Source organism: Scyliorhinus torazame, chromosome 18 (genome assembly GCF_047496885.1).
Source record: "Scyliorhinus torazame isolate Kashiwa2021f chromosome 18, sScyTor2.1, whole genome shotgun sequence".
NCBI classification, from domain to species: domain Eukaryota; kingdom Metazoa; phylum Chordata; class Chondrichthyes; order Carcharhiniformes; family Scyliorhinidae; genus Scyliorhinus; species Scyliorhinus torazame.
Window position 1 is genome coordinate 68198475 of NC_092724.1, and position 16121 is coordinate 68214595.

General features: G+C 44.8%; 1 protein-coding gene across 1 annotated transcript in view; it reads right to left on the bottom strand.

Moving 5' to 3' along the window:
• Positions 1 to 274: 274 nt before the first annotated feature.
• LOC140395273 (calreticulin-like) overlaps positions 275 to 16121 on the bottom strand; it is a 220808-nt gene continuing 204961 nt past the window's right edge. The window contains exons 17-19 of the mRNA XM_072482842.1: positions 15616 to 15743; positions 6734 to 6877; positions 275 to 4179 (exon numbers count right to left, since the gene is read on the bottom strand). Coding sequence (XP_072338943.1) covers positions 4066 to 4179; positions 6734 to 6877; positions 15616 to 15743 — 386 coding nt within the window. The 3' untranslated portion in view covers positions 275 to 4065. The remainder of the gene's footprint in view (positions 4180 to 6733; positions 6878 to 15615; positions 15744 to 16121) is intronic.

Here is a 16121-nt window from a genome sequence, read left to right on the forward strand (position 1 = left end):
CTGGAAATACCCAGCAGGGCAGGCAGCATCTGTGGAGAAAGAAACAACTAACGTTTCAGGTCTACGCATGTCAATAGGAAATGAATTAAATTGAACCAAACTTGTATCCTGCAAGGTCCTCCCAGCCGGAGAAGTCTTTCATTCACCTGGGCCAGAAATTCCCATACCCTGATATGAAAGGTTAAAAGTCTTATGAACAGCCAAGAAATTTAGTTTTAGTACATTGAGCAAAAGTCTAAATGATGAAAAGAGAAAGAAGCAAACGACTATAATAAAGCTTTGTAAAAAGCCTTTATTGTAGTTAACACTGAAACATTGTGAATCCCAGGAACATTCAGCAAATCAGCTCTAATGTCAAAGGTACCTGATGCAAGACTGGGGCTTACTCAAGAAAGTATGAAAAGGGCAAACTGAATCATAGGTTGTAATTAAGAGGTCAACTGCAAAGATCACTGGTGTAAAAATGTGAACTGTGGTTGCATATTGGTCCTGTGACTTATTCCAATATCAGAATGAGAACAGTATAATGAAACAACTGATCAGTAGTGGGGTATGAACAATAGACCAAATACACCCCATTCAAGTCTTGGGCTGTGTTGCTCTCCAACAAGTTAGCTTTACTTGGAACAAAATAACTCTGGAGAGCTGGAGGAGAATGAGACAAGCATCAGGCAGAGCAATGTGTCCATGTTCCTCAGCAACAGTGCATCAGTACAAGGTCTGAACCATCAAACTGGTGGGTGGGAGAAAGGTGGGGATGCAGGGGAGAAAGAAGAGGGGATAAATAGCACCAGTACCAAATACAAGCTGCATTTCCAATTATCCTTCAGATACAAGCTTCTGGTTTTGAACTGATACACAGAGGAGTTTTAAATTAACAGAACTGAGCTGTATTGTACTGGGCTTTGCGTTATTCAATTCTAGTGTTCCTAGATCTATTTCAGTCAGCAATGGCATTTTGGGAAAGGTCGGATCGGGAGGACTGCAACCAGTAACCATCATTGGTTATTGTTCGAAGACCTGCCGAGTTGAGAATGAACAACCTATCATTTCAACATCTACCCTTTCCCCAACACCACATCAGCAGGTACAAAATAAACCCAGCATAAAAATAACCACAGGATTATCAACTTGGTGCTGACTTTTTCCAATCCCTTCTGCATTATGGCATAAGAAGCAAAATTGCAGAAGAGGGATTTCCAATGTCCCATGAAATTAAGCACTGAGCCCGACTATCAAAGACTACTCCCTCCTCCTCAACCACCCTTCCAGCACCACCCCCTCCCCCCTCACTCTATTTCAACACTCTAGGCTGCGCACACTCTTTGGTCATAAAAGTTAACAATTCTGCTGATTAGCACCCAAGCAAACCACCTCCCTCGGCTAAATTGCTTGATAACTGAAACAATGAGAAGGTATGCAAACAAATGGACTCTAAATTAGTTCATTCTCAGGCCAGGTGGTTTCAGAGTGGGTCACTTCAACAGATAAGTTATGGTACCGGCTATCAAGCTCAGCTAGAGTTTGAACAGAATCCAAATAATAGAGCCGTAAGAGCTTGGCACTAAGTAACGTAAGAGGATGAAAATAGTGAGCTTGGATGCTAAATTCGGATTTGAAAATGGACAAATAGACTTGGGGGTGGGGTGGGTGGCTATAGGGATTTTGCTGTTAGCTTATATCCTTGAAAGGTAAAGTGCATCCTGTATACATTCTGAACAGTTACACATTGTTGGAAAGTTTGTAAATGAAAGGTTTTTTGATTAGTGACTTCAAGTTCCTTCAGAAAGCTAACCATAAAATAGCAGAAGGCTTAAATTAAAAACTCACATAATATCCACTTGGTGAACAATAAAAGCTTTTTTTGCCATTTTAAACTGCCAATGATGGGAGGTTATCGTCAAAAGCTTGCATTTGAACATATTTCTCAACAGCCCATAAATGGTAATTTATATTTTCTCCTTTTAAAAAAGACAGCATCACTTCTCATTAGACAATTCATGGGAACAATTCAGGGTGTCAAAGATGAAACTTATGCAACTTTTAAAAAAAATGTTTGACAGATTATATACAAAATAAAATCAACTTCAGTGGTCAAAAAAGGCAGGGTTCCATTTATGACTTGCAAGGCATCAGCCAGGTAACTTCAGTGAAACAGCAACTTTTCAGCTATCTGCCTGCCGGGTGAGGCACAAAGGTATTATTCTACCTCAGGCAAGAACATCTGGCCAATATTATTCAAACATAATTGAATTAGCTCAACTGTGCCAAGTGAAATTCTGCAGAAAGTAATGCCGCGAAGATTCCAATCATGAATGCTCACATACAGCTACTCAGTTCAGAGTGAAAAGATGCAGAGAACTGGATTACAGGTCGAGAAGAAAGCACAAACAGCGTTAGCTATTCAGGACAGCCCATTAGCAGAGCAACTGTTCAGCACAAAGAGAAACACCTCAGATAGTCTTGAGTATCAATTGGTGCAAACTGGAAACTAAGAAAAGAGACAGATTTCCACTTTTGTTGTGAGCCTCAATGATCAAAGCCATTTTCCTGATAATAATGCCTTTAGGCTCCGTTGAATCAGAGATGGAACAATTATTTCAGCCCTTTAACTATAAATAGTCGTCTCTCACCCTAGAGAAGCAAAGCAAAAATCAAAACGCACCACTGAGGCCCGAGAAAAAAATCACCCCCTTGATCAACTTATGACTAATCCCCTCCTTATCCCTTCAAAAATGACACTTCATTGTGATTTACAAAGATGCTTCAGCACATCATGAAAATAACTATTCAACCCATCTGTGCACCTCAAAGTATTACTCGACTCCTGCAACCAGGACAGGTACATAATTATTTTCTATAACCCGTCTTGGACACAGCTATTCTCTTTCTTCCTTAGCACCTGACAACCGAACCCCCACCAAATTTAACTGAAGATGAATTTGCTGCATTCAATAGTGTGTGGGAAGCACCAATGTCGTGTTGGATGTTCTGCCTGCCCTTCTATGCCTATTGCTATGGGAATCATTTTGGTGCTTTGCCCTTGGTCAAAACCTTTAGATTATCTATTTGACTCTCTAAACTGTGGCCAGTTAGTGCTATTAAGAATATTGACTCCACAAAGTAGCTTAACATTAAGAAACAGCTATGTGCAGTATGAGAGTGAGCGTTAACTTAAACTGCTGCTACTTACTCAGATGAGCTAAAGATTCCTGCAGTGATTGCAAGCTGCTGTTTAATACCGTGCTTTCACTTTTTAAATAAAGATACAGACCGCAACACACACTTTCTAAACAGCAGTGCAAGATAGGTTGCTTTTTAAATACAGCAGTTTTTAAATGTGGGAAATGTTGCGTTTTTATTGTTTTTAAAATTTGCTGTCTTTACGATGGTTATGTTTGCATTTCCAGAGTTGGCAAACATAAACTAGGCAATATCCTATTAGGGATCACAACTGCTGCCAGCTTCAATCCAGAATGGCAATCTCACATCTACTACTTAATGATTGTACATTTCTGTCCATATCAGCCCCGCCTCGACACAAACATACAAAGAAAAAAATCTACTGAAAAATCTGATTGTAGGCAAGTTTGAAACATTACGCTGCAGAAGCACTTTTGACCTTCAGTGTCTTTCATACAAGTCCAGGCCCATATTCACAAAAGGCACAAATGCAAAAAAAGTGTTGTATCTAAAATTCAGGGGCTAGGGAATTTTTGGCGCATGTACTGCATAAACTTTTGTGAATACAGGCCTTATCACCCCCGCCCCACCCACCCCCCTCCCCCCAACCTGCCAACACTGGCTAGTCTTAATGAGCTGTCAAATATCACCTAGTACAGACTGACTAAAGGGACACTGTATCGGATTTGTTTAAATATGTGCTTTCCAGTGCTGCACTTCACAATGTTGATATAGCCAGGTAATACACACTAGGCCTGGCCTTACCAAAAAACCATCCACTGCAGATACAGAAAGTGAGCTGGGTTCTGGAAAGAAGCATGGGTGGGAGAATGGGGCTGGGACGGGGAAAGATGGGGAGAGGAGAAGAGGGAAAAAACAAAATCATTCATCATCAAAATTCTGCTGCAGAAGGAAGTTTGCGGCGAGGTTTTCATTCTTCTCACAAGCGAAGTAGGCCTGAATGACGAGTCCCTCAGGGAAACCCAGCGCCTTCAACTGAAACAAGAAAACAAAACATTAACTGTAGTAAGTTGTTGATTTTGTTTCCTCCTTTCTACTTCATTGGAGACACGTCCAAAAATAATAAAAACAGTAAGACAAGCTCCTGATGATAAGAGAATAGCGGAGCATTAAATTGGAATGACTAAACAGACCAAACCATACATTCTACATCTGAATATTCTCAGCAACTCTCCCATTTTAGACAATGGCATTAGATTGGAATCATGCTCAAAAAGGGACGAAAAGTGCAGTGCAAATCATCACCTAGAGATTCAAAAGCAGTTACATGTGAAGATCATAAGACAAAATGAGAGCAGAAAACGAGCCCTCTTTGCACAGCCATGAACAAGTACTGGACATCCAGCAGTATGTCAAAAATGAATGGGATGCTGCTTTGTGATTCGACATAGTGACTATCCAGTCTCATCTGTGCTGACAAGCCCAAGCAATGAGCTTAAGACTAAAATCTTCCTTACGGGTAGGGAAACTAAATTGAGTGTATAACTACCTTAAGTAATCATGAGAATTCTCCCAGAAATTGAGAGGTGACGCGATTGCGGTTTTTCAGGTTATAAAGGGTGTGAGTAATGTCAACAATGACAGCTAATTCACCTTGTCCAAACCAGTGGCACACGAAGACGTGGCCTGCACTTTATTTATTGGGTAATTAAAACGTCTTTCATGTATACAGCACATTTCCCCGGTTGACGAAAAAGATAGAAAGTAAGATGAAGCAGAAAAGGGGGGCAAATGCCAGGTGGAGCTCAATATACAAGGTTCAGAGTGAAAAACCAAAGAGACAGAGTATAAGAGACTGACAGCAACATAGAAGGAAATCCAAAAGAGGGCGGCACAGCGGTTAGCACTGCTGCCTCACGGCATCGAGGACCCAGGTTTAATCCCGGCCCCAGATCACTGTCCTTGTGGAGTTTGCACTTTCTCCCCGTGTCTGCATGGGTTTCCTCCGTGTGCTCCAGTTTCCTCCCAGTCTGAAGATGTGCAGGTTAGGTGGATTGGCCATACTAAATTTCCCCTGGGTGTCCAAAAGATTAAGTGGGGTTACTGGGTGACAGGGATAGGGTCGGGGCGTGGGCCTAAGTAGGGTGCTCTTTCCAAGGGTCAAGTGTAGACTTCATTAGCCAAATAGCCTCCTTCTGCATTGCAGAGATTCTATGATTCGACATCAGTAGGAGGCTGGCTATATCCTTAGTATTTCCAACTCATCCCTTGCTCATATTGAATTTTTCTTCCAAATTTCCACAACCAAGGACAGGAGTTACAGGCTGTTTCTATTCTGCATCATAAACTTAACTTGTCCTTTTGTGACTGCTAGTTTTCCAATAAATTCTCTGCTTACCAACTATTGTGCCCTTCGCAGTTTTGAATTGCTCTATAACTTCTGCTAGAGGAAGGGCCTATAGCAATTCTGCTTTGCAGTTTATCATTCGAATGTACTGCACCTTAACTGTACACTACCATTTGTTTCTTTATTCTTTCACAGGATGTGGGCATCACAGTCAGGACCAGCATTTATTGCCTTTGAACTGAGTAGCTTGCTAGGCCATTTCAGAGGGGAGCTAAGAGTCAACTACATTGCTGTGGGTCCTGAGTCATATGTAGACCAGGCTGGGGAGGGGTGGAAAATTCCCTTCCCTAAAGGGATATAAGTGAACTAAATGGGTTTTTACAACCACTTCATTTTCATATTTTAATTGCAAAAGAAAAACACCTCACCAAAAGAATCTTGATAGAGGCAGAAAAATACCTGGATAAACTGTGCTGAGGTATCAAGGGGCTTGAGCCAAATGCATACTCCTGCAAGCCTGATTACGTAGATCTTATGCACAAATTCTAGGTAACATAGGTTGGGAGAGTGTTCTACATGTGTGCGTAACAACATGTGAAACTTCATCACCTGAAAGCTAGTCTGGATATATATAGGTTATATCCCAAGGTGTTGTATTTTTGCCATAAACATGGGAGGTCTGCGTTGAGCGGCAACTCTGTTCTGCTGCTCCAGTTTTAGTCCTGTATGCTGTTCATATATATCTGGTGATAGGTGGAAGAAGCACAGCAGCAAGGCATGGGTTCCCTTAGGGCTACAGGAATCAAGCCATGCAGATTTGGGCTTTAAAAACTAAGGGGCCTGCAGCACACTTCCCATTTTATATTTGAAAACACTCCACTAGATAGAGATTTTTACTCTTGGGAATAAATGTAGCATTTGTCGAAGGCTGTAAAGATTGCCTTACATAGATACATACAGGCAACAGAGTCAACAAGATAACTAGATATAAAATATAACGTTGCTGATCTCATTTCGTTTCAGCTTTAGAACATATAATTTTGCTTTACTAATTATTCTCAACTGCTGCACAAACATTGAAATACACATTTCCAGAACTGCACTGATGGGCTGAAATGGAGATCAAAATTTGATGCCTATATCTGTTAGTGATATTTTGTATGTCTCTCTTTATTACATCTTAGTTTACAAACCTTTGCACGCCCAAAATACAACATACTCAGGTTTTCAAAATTCACTTACCCTTTCTATTGCTTCCTTCTCCTGGGGTGTAACCTGGATGTAGTTAGTGTGTGGTGACCCGTGACCTTCCGCCCCTTCACTTCCAGCCTCTCCCAAAGGATCATTAAGCATCTGAACAAACTGTTCCTGGTGCTGAGTTATTTGCTGGAAGACAATCAGAAACACAATGAGTGGACATCAGTCTGACTGGCACATCAGGCCACTATTCCAATCAACAAGTAACTCCTTGTCTGTGGAACCCTTATACACAAGGTGCAGTACTAAAAGTATACAATTGAATAACTTTAATAAAGTAGTTATATCTGAGAAAATGTCATTATTTGGCATCTTTTTTGTGCATGTCAATGTGAAAGGTGTTGGTACTTTTGAATGGACACTTTCCACTCCAAAGGCCAAATGTCAGCATAAATGCTCGGCACAACATCGAGGGCCGAAGGGCCTGTTCTGTGCTATGTTCTATGTACAGCAGTCCCAGGTCAGACATAGCACATCCAAGTTTGCATATTCTCCCCGTGCCTGCATGGGTCTCACCCGCACAACCCAAAGACGTGCAGAGTAGGTAATTAGAAAAAGAAAATGAATAGGGTACTTTAAATTTTAAAAAAAGACAGAGCACGTCCAGATGCAAAGTATTGCTCCTTTTACTTTGATTGTAATGCAGGTCGTGAGATGGCACAGGAGGCAGCCATTCGGTCCAAGTCCATGTTAGGACTCAGAGCAATCAAACCAATCCCATCCTCCCACTCTTCTGTAGCCTATCAAGTTTATTCCCTTCAAATGCCTACTCAATTTCCTTAGTTCCAACTGTAAAAGAGCACCCTCTAATGCACCACTACACCGAACATATTGCACACAGGATCTTTTTAGCCAGGAAAAATCTTAAACTCATCATGGATTTGAATGCACATACTAATGTAGCCATGTAAAATGGCTGACTCCCGATTAGAATGGTCAAACCCCGATTTAAAATGGCGAACGGAAGAGGCTGATGGGAAAATCAGCCAACAGGACTCAAACGGACAGCTGCAGGTAAAACAGTGTATTCGCCTCTGGGGAAGTCAGTCCAGACCGATACCTGCAGCCATCAACATCACAACAACCCAGCCATCTGCATATTAAGCAGCCATCCCCGGGAACAATTGCTACAAATTAGCACCTCAAAGCCGATCCAGACCTTTCGGCGCCAGCAGGGGCTGACACAAAGAAAGGTAAACGACCACCCCCCCGATCAAGGAACCGCTCCAGTATTGGAGCATATCAAACCAAGTGATTGGGACCAAGTCCAATCACTTGGAATCAGGTACAAGGTCCGCCCCGAGAGGCGGGAAGCCCCTGGGGACTATAAGAATAGGGGCCAAGTTCAACTTGATCCTTCTTTTCCTGCTCGCGAGACCCTTCTACAAGAAACCGTAAGTTTTACTCCAGCGATCGTACCAGATAGGCACTCCTAACTATCGACTTGTACAAGCTTTTGAATCCCGCAGGCTCAGAACCAATTCGAAAGACCATTCGTTTCCCTGACCTGGTGGGCCATTTCCAAAAGTTAAGTATTGGCCTTTAGTGGTAGGTAGTAGTCTAGAAGTAGAATTATTGTAGAAGTATTAATTGCTGTATATAATAAATGAGCGTTGATTTAACTCTTACTAAGCGGTGTGTTGCATTATTAATCATTACTTGGACTTGAACCACGTGGCGGTATCAGAAAGATACCTGGCGACTCATGAGCAAAGGTGACAGAATAAGAATAAGTAAACTAAGGCTAAAACGAGCAACACTAATCACATACTAATGGCTGACCCATTGCACCGGCCAATTTTTCAATACATTGTTTTGCTGAACCGCTTCACCTCTATAACAGATAATATCACCGGAAAATGTGACATGTCAGCATCAATCACTCCTGGTTCAGGTCATTAGGTGGAAGACCAATGAAGGCTTATCCACTCCACCACAACTTCTGAAGACGATCTTTTATTGCTTTCAACCTCCCAAAACCATCTTCTGGTGACCACAGTTGATTACCATTTAAATGCCAAGTTAGGGGCAGCTTTTTGCTACGAACCAAAGCCAACCAGAACCAAGTACGACCTGGTCAACGTCATTGCAGTTTGAAGTGTCCAGTCGTAGGTGCTTTGCTGAAGGAAACATATTAATGTCAGGGCGAGGATATATGGGAAATTCAGCACGATGTGAAAGATGTATGGCAAGAGATTGCAGGAATTGGCAGTCTTTCCATTGGAATGAAGAAAATTAAAATATTAGCAAAAAAATTCAAGCCAAACAGGTATACATCAAAAGTAACAGATGTACAGTTGTGGGGCCCATATTTTTGAGCTCCCAGTGTTCGGCTGCCACAACTGTACCGTTTTAATTATGTACATGCTTCTTCCTGGTATTAGAACAAAAACACACACACACCTCCTTCCGTTTAGGTCCTCCCTCCCCTATTGATTGCTGATCATAAACAGGTCTTGGAACAGGCTGGTGAACAGCTTCCACGAGTTGTGGAAGCTTTCCTCAGATCCCTCAATGGAGAATTTAATTTTTCTAATTTAAGGAATTCTGCTAAGTCGGACAACCAGTCTGCAGCCTTGGGTAGTGCTGCTGATCCCCAGGTGAGCAGGAGTCTCCAGCAGGCGATCAGGGAGGCAAAAGCTAGGACGTCTGACCCCCTCCACATAAAGAGCTCTGTCTGTTCCGCCACCCCGAAGACTGTCACTAGTGGGCATGGCTGGGCGGCACGGTGGCAAGCACTGCTGCCTCAGGGCACTGAGGACCTGGGTTCAATCTCAGCCCCAGTACACTGTCAATGTGGGTCTCACCTCCACAACCCAAAGATGCACAGGTGGATTGGCCATGCTAAATTGCCCCTTAATAGGAAAAAATAAACTGGGTACTCGAAATTTATAAAAGAAAAAAGAAATAATGGGCATGGCTCCATCCTCATTCCCATCACTTTGGACACGGCCTTGAAAAAGTCGGTTCAGTGCCAGACAAGTCTGGGGCAAGCCCAGAACATGTGGCCGGGCATCCACGGCACTGTTCACATTTGTCCTCCAACTGCGGGAAGAACCTGTTCATACATGTTCTGGTCAAATGCATCCTGTCCACTACCTTATGTTGCATTATGCTCAGCTCAGCGCATGAAGCGGAGTTCGACCTATGCAGTGTTTCGATCCAGAGTCCTCCCCCTATCTCTATGCCAGTTCTTCCTCCCACATCTCCCGTGCCTCATCCAGTGTGTGACCGTACTTTCTCGAATAGTTGCCCGTACATGCCCCGCAGTTGCTGTCCCCTTATTTGCCCGCAGTCAGAAGTCTGTCCAGTAGCGAGTGTCCTGGTAGCTGAGGAACATTGCTGTCTCCATGCAGAGGAAATTCCTTATCCGTATGTAGCGGAGTCGGTGCCTTTCGGGAGCTGGGGCTAGTCAGCCGGTTCCTCCAGGGTTGCTACTTTGCCGTCTAAATATAGGTCCCCTACTGTCAGTACCCTTCGCCCTGTCTCCACCTTTTAAGGTGGTGTCCTTTGTCGCGGGGGTGCATTTATGGTTCTTGGAGGTGGATATTGCAACCAGAATGAAGGGGTGTCTAAGTTGGGTCCACATTCTCAGTGTGGCCACTACCACTGGGCTTCTTGAGTACCAAGCTGGAGGGGAATGGGAGTGCCGCCCTAGCCAGTGCTTGGAGGGATGTCCCCGTACAGAAGCTCTCCTCCATTTTTACCCACTCCACTCCGGTCTCTTTGACCTATCCCTATACTCTTTCGGCGGTTGCTGCCCAGTGGTTTCTCTCCCCCCCCCCCCCCTTCCTACCAGACTCAATAAGTTCCATCTGTGGATGCGTGTCCAGTCATGGGTTATTTGCATCTTGCATCCCCAGGTATCAGAATTTGGATTGGAGGGCAGCACGGTGGTGCAGTGGTTAGCATTGCTGCCTCACGGCGCCAAGGTCGCAGGTTCAATCCCGGCTCTGGGTCACTGTCCGTGTGGAGTTTGCACATTCTCCCTATGTTTGCGTGGGTTTCACCCCCACAACCCAAAGATGTGCAGGTTAGGTGGATTGGCCATGCTAAATTGCCCCTTAATTGAAAAAAATGAATTGGGTCCTCTAAATTTTAAAAGAAGAATTTGGGCTGGGCCAGCAATCTCCCCATCTCGGATTCCCACCCCTCCTCTGCAGGTTCACAGAGCAGACCTCGCACTTGCTCAGGTTAAGTTCGTAGCCCGAGAAGGCACCTTAGAAGTTCCATTATTCCTCCCTATCCTCGGATAGGGAGTTTGAGACGTAGAGGAGCGGGTCATCTGCATAGAGAGAGACTCCCCGTCTCCCCTCTGGATGCCTCTCCATCCTTTCGCTGATCGGCGAGTGATGGCCAGCAGCTCAATTCCAGGGATAATAGCAGGGGGAACAATGGGCATCCCTGGCTCATGCCTCTGTGCAGCCAGAAGTATTCAGAGCTGGTAACGTTCAACCATATGCTCGCCATAGGAACGCTGGACAGTATTTTCACAGCAACTTCATTGCAGCGTTAATGTAAGCCTCCTTGTGACACTAATAAAGATTATTATTAGTTTTACACGGGAGATGAACCCTGACCAAAACCATTCAAGTACCTCCATTCTACTGTGTCAAAGGCCTTCTCTGCGTCCAGTGAGATGAACACCTCAGGTGTCTGTGTCCCCCCCCACCCCCCGGTGGGGTCATGATCAGCATGTGCCTGATGTACGCCGTTAGCTGCCTGTGCTCGACAAAGCCCGTCTGATCCTCTACAACTACCTCCGGCACACAGCTCTCCAGTCGCCTCACTGGGGCATTTGCCAGAACTTCTGTTTAGGAGTGAGGTGGGTCTGTATGACCTGCACTCTGTCAGGTCTTTTGTCTTTTTTTAGGCATCAGCGATACGGAGGCCTGTGCCAGCATGGGTGGCAGGGTCCCCTTGATAGAGAGGAGTTGAATATCTCCCACAGATGTGGGGCCTTCTCCGACTGCATGGAGTTAATGCTCTCATGGCTTCCCCCAGTTCGAGTGGTGCTTCCAAACCCCGTTTCTTTCCCTATCCCACACTGGTATGTCCAGCCAGTCAAGGAACTGTTTCATCTTTGAGCCCACCTCTGGGGGCTCTGAGGTGTACTGCTCTTGGTAGAAAGTTGTAAAGGCCTCATTGATGTTGTCGGACGCTGTGACTAGTTGGCCATTCTCGTCTTTCACCTGTGTTTATTTCCTTGTGGCGGTCTACTTTCTCAGCTGGTGAGCCAGCAGGTGGCTGGCCTCATCTCCATGTTCATAAAAGATCCCCCCAGTGTCTGGTGGAGTTGGTGGACTGCATTCCAGGTGGAGAGCAGGTCAAATTCCATTTGTAGCTTTTTCCTTTCCGCCAGGAGTTGCAAGGTCGGGGTGTGGAGTACTGTTGATCCACCTCTAATATGGGGTTGATCCACTGTTGTTTAGCCACCCTCTCTTTCCTGCCCCTTGTCCTGTACACTATTATTTCCCCCCTTATTGCCGCCCTCAAGAGTGCCCAGAATGTGGAGGAGAGACCTCCCCGTCCTGGTTGCAAGATACATATCCATCGATGACATTCTCCCACAAAACGCCTTGTTGGCGAGGAGGGCTGTGTTCAGCCTCCTTGGGGGGTGCTGGGCCCGGCCTGTCTCAAACCTCACATCCACGTAGTGTGGTGCGTGGTTAGAAATGACTATTGTGGAGTATTCCACCTGTACCACCCCTGGAAGCACCGCCTGGTCCATTACAAAGAAATCGATGGCGGGATATACTTTGTGGACTTGGGAAAGGAGACCTCCTTCTCCCTCAGGTATGTGAATCCAAGGGTCCACCCCCCCCCCACCAATTTTTAGTTCCCTTGTCATAGTCGATTGCTTCCCCGATTTGGGGCTGGATTTGTCCGTCCATGGATCCTGCACTCCATGATGAGTCGGTGGGTATCTAGGGTGGGGATTTCAGCCGTGGTCTACTTGAGAAAGTCTGCCTTGTCCCAGTTAGGGGTGTATACATTCACAAGCACCACTGGTGCACCTTCCAGGACTCGCTGCCTTCTTTGTTCCAGATGGCCCCATGGGCGACCTGTTGTGACCAGCATTCGACCTGTGGGCCCTGTCCACCTCTGGGTGCTTGGAGAAGTGTTTCTCCCTCGGCCAGCTTCCCTAGCATCTACGCTACTATTCTATTGGGCTTCTGCCCTCCATGCCCTCAGCAAGCCCGACAATCCTGAGGTTCTCACCTTCTTGGTCCTCCATCTTCCCCTTGAGCGCTTCCTGAGCTGCCACCAACCGTGCCAATTCAGTCTTGAGCGAGACGATCCGATCACTTTGGTCGGTGGCCGCTTTTTCCAGTTCCAGGAGGCTGGATGGTACAGTGGTTAGCACTGCTGCCTCAGCGCCAGGGACCCGGGTTCAATTCTGGCCTTGGGTGACTGTCTGTGTGGCATTTGCACTTTCTCCCCATGACTGCTTGGGTTTCCTCCGGGTGCTCGTTTTCTCCCACAGTCCACAAACGTGCAGGTTAGGTGGATTGGCCATGCTAAATTGCCCCTTAGTGTCCCAAGATGTGTAGGTTAGGTTAAGGAGTTATTGGGATAGGACGCGGGAGTGGGCTTGGGTGCAGTACTCTTTCAGAGGGTCAGTACAGACTCAATGGGCCGAATGGCCTCCTACTGCACTGTCGCGGTTCTATGATTGGTGCACCACCACTTCCTGGGTCACCAATTGCCACTCTGTTCTCTCCAGCGCCAGTTTGAAGGGGGCAAAATCTATTACGATGGCTGCTTTCATAGTCAGTGGATAGGCCAGTGTTCATGTTGGCATCCCTCTTGGTACGCCATGTCCTGCTCTGCTTCACGCCTCGTGTTTGCAGTCTGGGTCTTCCTCTCCTGACTCTTGCTGCTCCTACTGTCTTTTCGGCTTCTTGGTTGACTCAAGGGCATTTCCTAGAGTTGTTGCTCGTTTTAGGGCAACAGCGGCACCCGGGGTGGGGGGTTTGTTGATTTAATGGCTGAATTCCAGATTAAAAGGACCTATGTTTAAGTTTCTAGAGGACAGCCATCTTTTGTGTGACTGATCTGCACATTGCCAGCACCAGAAGTCCCAGAATATTTAATTTAAGATTGTTGAGACATGAATTGCCAGAGCAAGGATTAGTGATGCAACCAAAGCAGCTCTTAAAAAGGGAAGCAGATAAATGTTAGGAAGATAATGAGGGAAGGGGCAGCAGATCTCAGAGTACCAGCACAATTAAGGTGCGAAAAGGTCAGCGAGTGGAACTTTTTGGACAGCTCGTTCAAAAAGCCAGCACAGCTAAGGTGGACCAATAGCCTCCTCCTGTGCGGAAAAATTTTATAATTCTGGCACATACAACAGGACACTTTCATCTCTTCAAATCTGGATTGAATCTGAACCAAGATCGAGGGGCAACAGTGTAAAAATATTGTGCTATACAATCTCCCTTGTTCACACTTTACTATTACAGAAATTCTAAAAATATCAAGATTGTTTTTCGCTTTACAATCTCTGTTTTTAGTGCATGCTACGCCTACATCCCAAACTAAGGAACCAAAAAGAGAAGCGTTCAGTAATTTATTTCCAAGCACTGTTCAAAAATACAAGGGATTTTGATAGTGAATAAGAAGCAACTGTTTCTGTTCAAGAGCTCAAGGATTTAGAAAAACAGGTTAAAGAACCAGAGGAGAGATGAGATTTAAAAAAAAAAATACAAGTTGTGATGTACAATGCACTGGTGGTGGACACAGATTCAACAGTGATTTTCAAAAGGGAATTGGATAAATACTTGGGGAGGGAATAAAAATTGCAAAGTTCTAGGTAAAGAATAGGGGTGTGGAACTAATTGGATAGGCCAAATTACCTCATTCCGTGCTATGCGGTTCCATGAAACCGTGTGTTAATATTTACAAGTAATGCAGGTTTTGAAAGGAAGGGTGCAACTGGTACTGCAAGACATGGGGTTGCACTTGGACAACATCCACTGGCCAACAAATCCAGTGCAGTTTACTGACCGATGGCCAAAGCAAAAAACAGCACATGGTTATACTCTGAACAAAATATTCACTGGCACTGCCAACTGAAAGGGGTACAACAATCCTCAAGGAGCATTAGAGAAAAGATTCTTAATTGCGGGAACCAAAAAGATTGAGAGTTTTTAAAAATTCATTCATAGGATGTGGGTGTCACTGGCTGGCTAGCATTTCTTACCCTAATTGCTAATGAACTGAGTGGCTTGCTAGGCCATTTCAGCGCATTTAAAGTCAACCACATTATTGTAAATCTAGAGTCACATGTAGGCTAGACTCGGTAAGAATGGAATATTCCCTTTCCTAAAGGACACTGGTGAACCAGATGGGTTTTTAACAACAAAGGTTTTAAGGTCATGATTAGGCTTTTAATTCCAGACTTCTATTAGATTCAAATTTCACCAACTGCTGTGGTGGGAACTGAATGCGGATCCCAGAGCATTACCCTGGGTCTCTGAATTACTAGCCCAGTGACAGTACCACTATGCTACCGTCCTGATTGCAAATCCTGTATCTTGGGCCTACTGTCAAAGGTTCTCTGACCTATCTTTGGGCAGGTTGTCAAAAAATATTTTGCTCGACTCTGGTCCATGAAAGGCAAAGGAAGGTGTTCTGAACTAAAGGGTGAAAACACACCAGGGGTTTAATACAGGAAAACAGAATATCCTGCGGGGCAACCAGGTTGGGTTTGCACATGAACAGCAGTCAATTGGGGAAAGACAACAAACTGAAACGCAGCTAAAGTAACCAGATCTTTGAGAAAGAAATGTAAGGGTTTGTCAGTTCTGCCAACAGTGGCGCTGGTGATTTGATAGTGGACAGGCAACAAATGGATGGCATACTTGTAAGAGCGTTGGGTTGTCTCGACCAAGCTGCTGGAGGAGGGCCGGAAGTAGTGCCGGGTTCTGCTGTATTATCTGACGCATCTGCTGAAACTGCGGTTGAGTTCTCAGGAATTCCAGCGGGTTACCTACAAGAGAGCACCAGTAGTTAGCAACCTACACAAACCAAAACAAAGACCTATATTTAAGTGAATTTAACCCGAATAATTTATTATATATGCAGATTCTCTGGTTCCACATTCCTTCACTATTCCCGCATCAACACCTCAGACACTGCCCACCACCAGCGTGATGACTTGCTACATTCGAACATAAGTGTTTTGTGATCGCTTGCACGCTACTCATATCAGTAAAACAGTAAAGTTTTAAAAAATTTAAAGTACCAAATTAATTTTTTTTTCCAATTAAGGGGCAATTTAGCATGGCCAATCCACCTAACCTGCACATCTTTGGGTTGGGGGAGTGAGACCCACGCAGACATGGGGAGAATGTGCAAACTCAACATA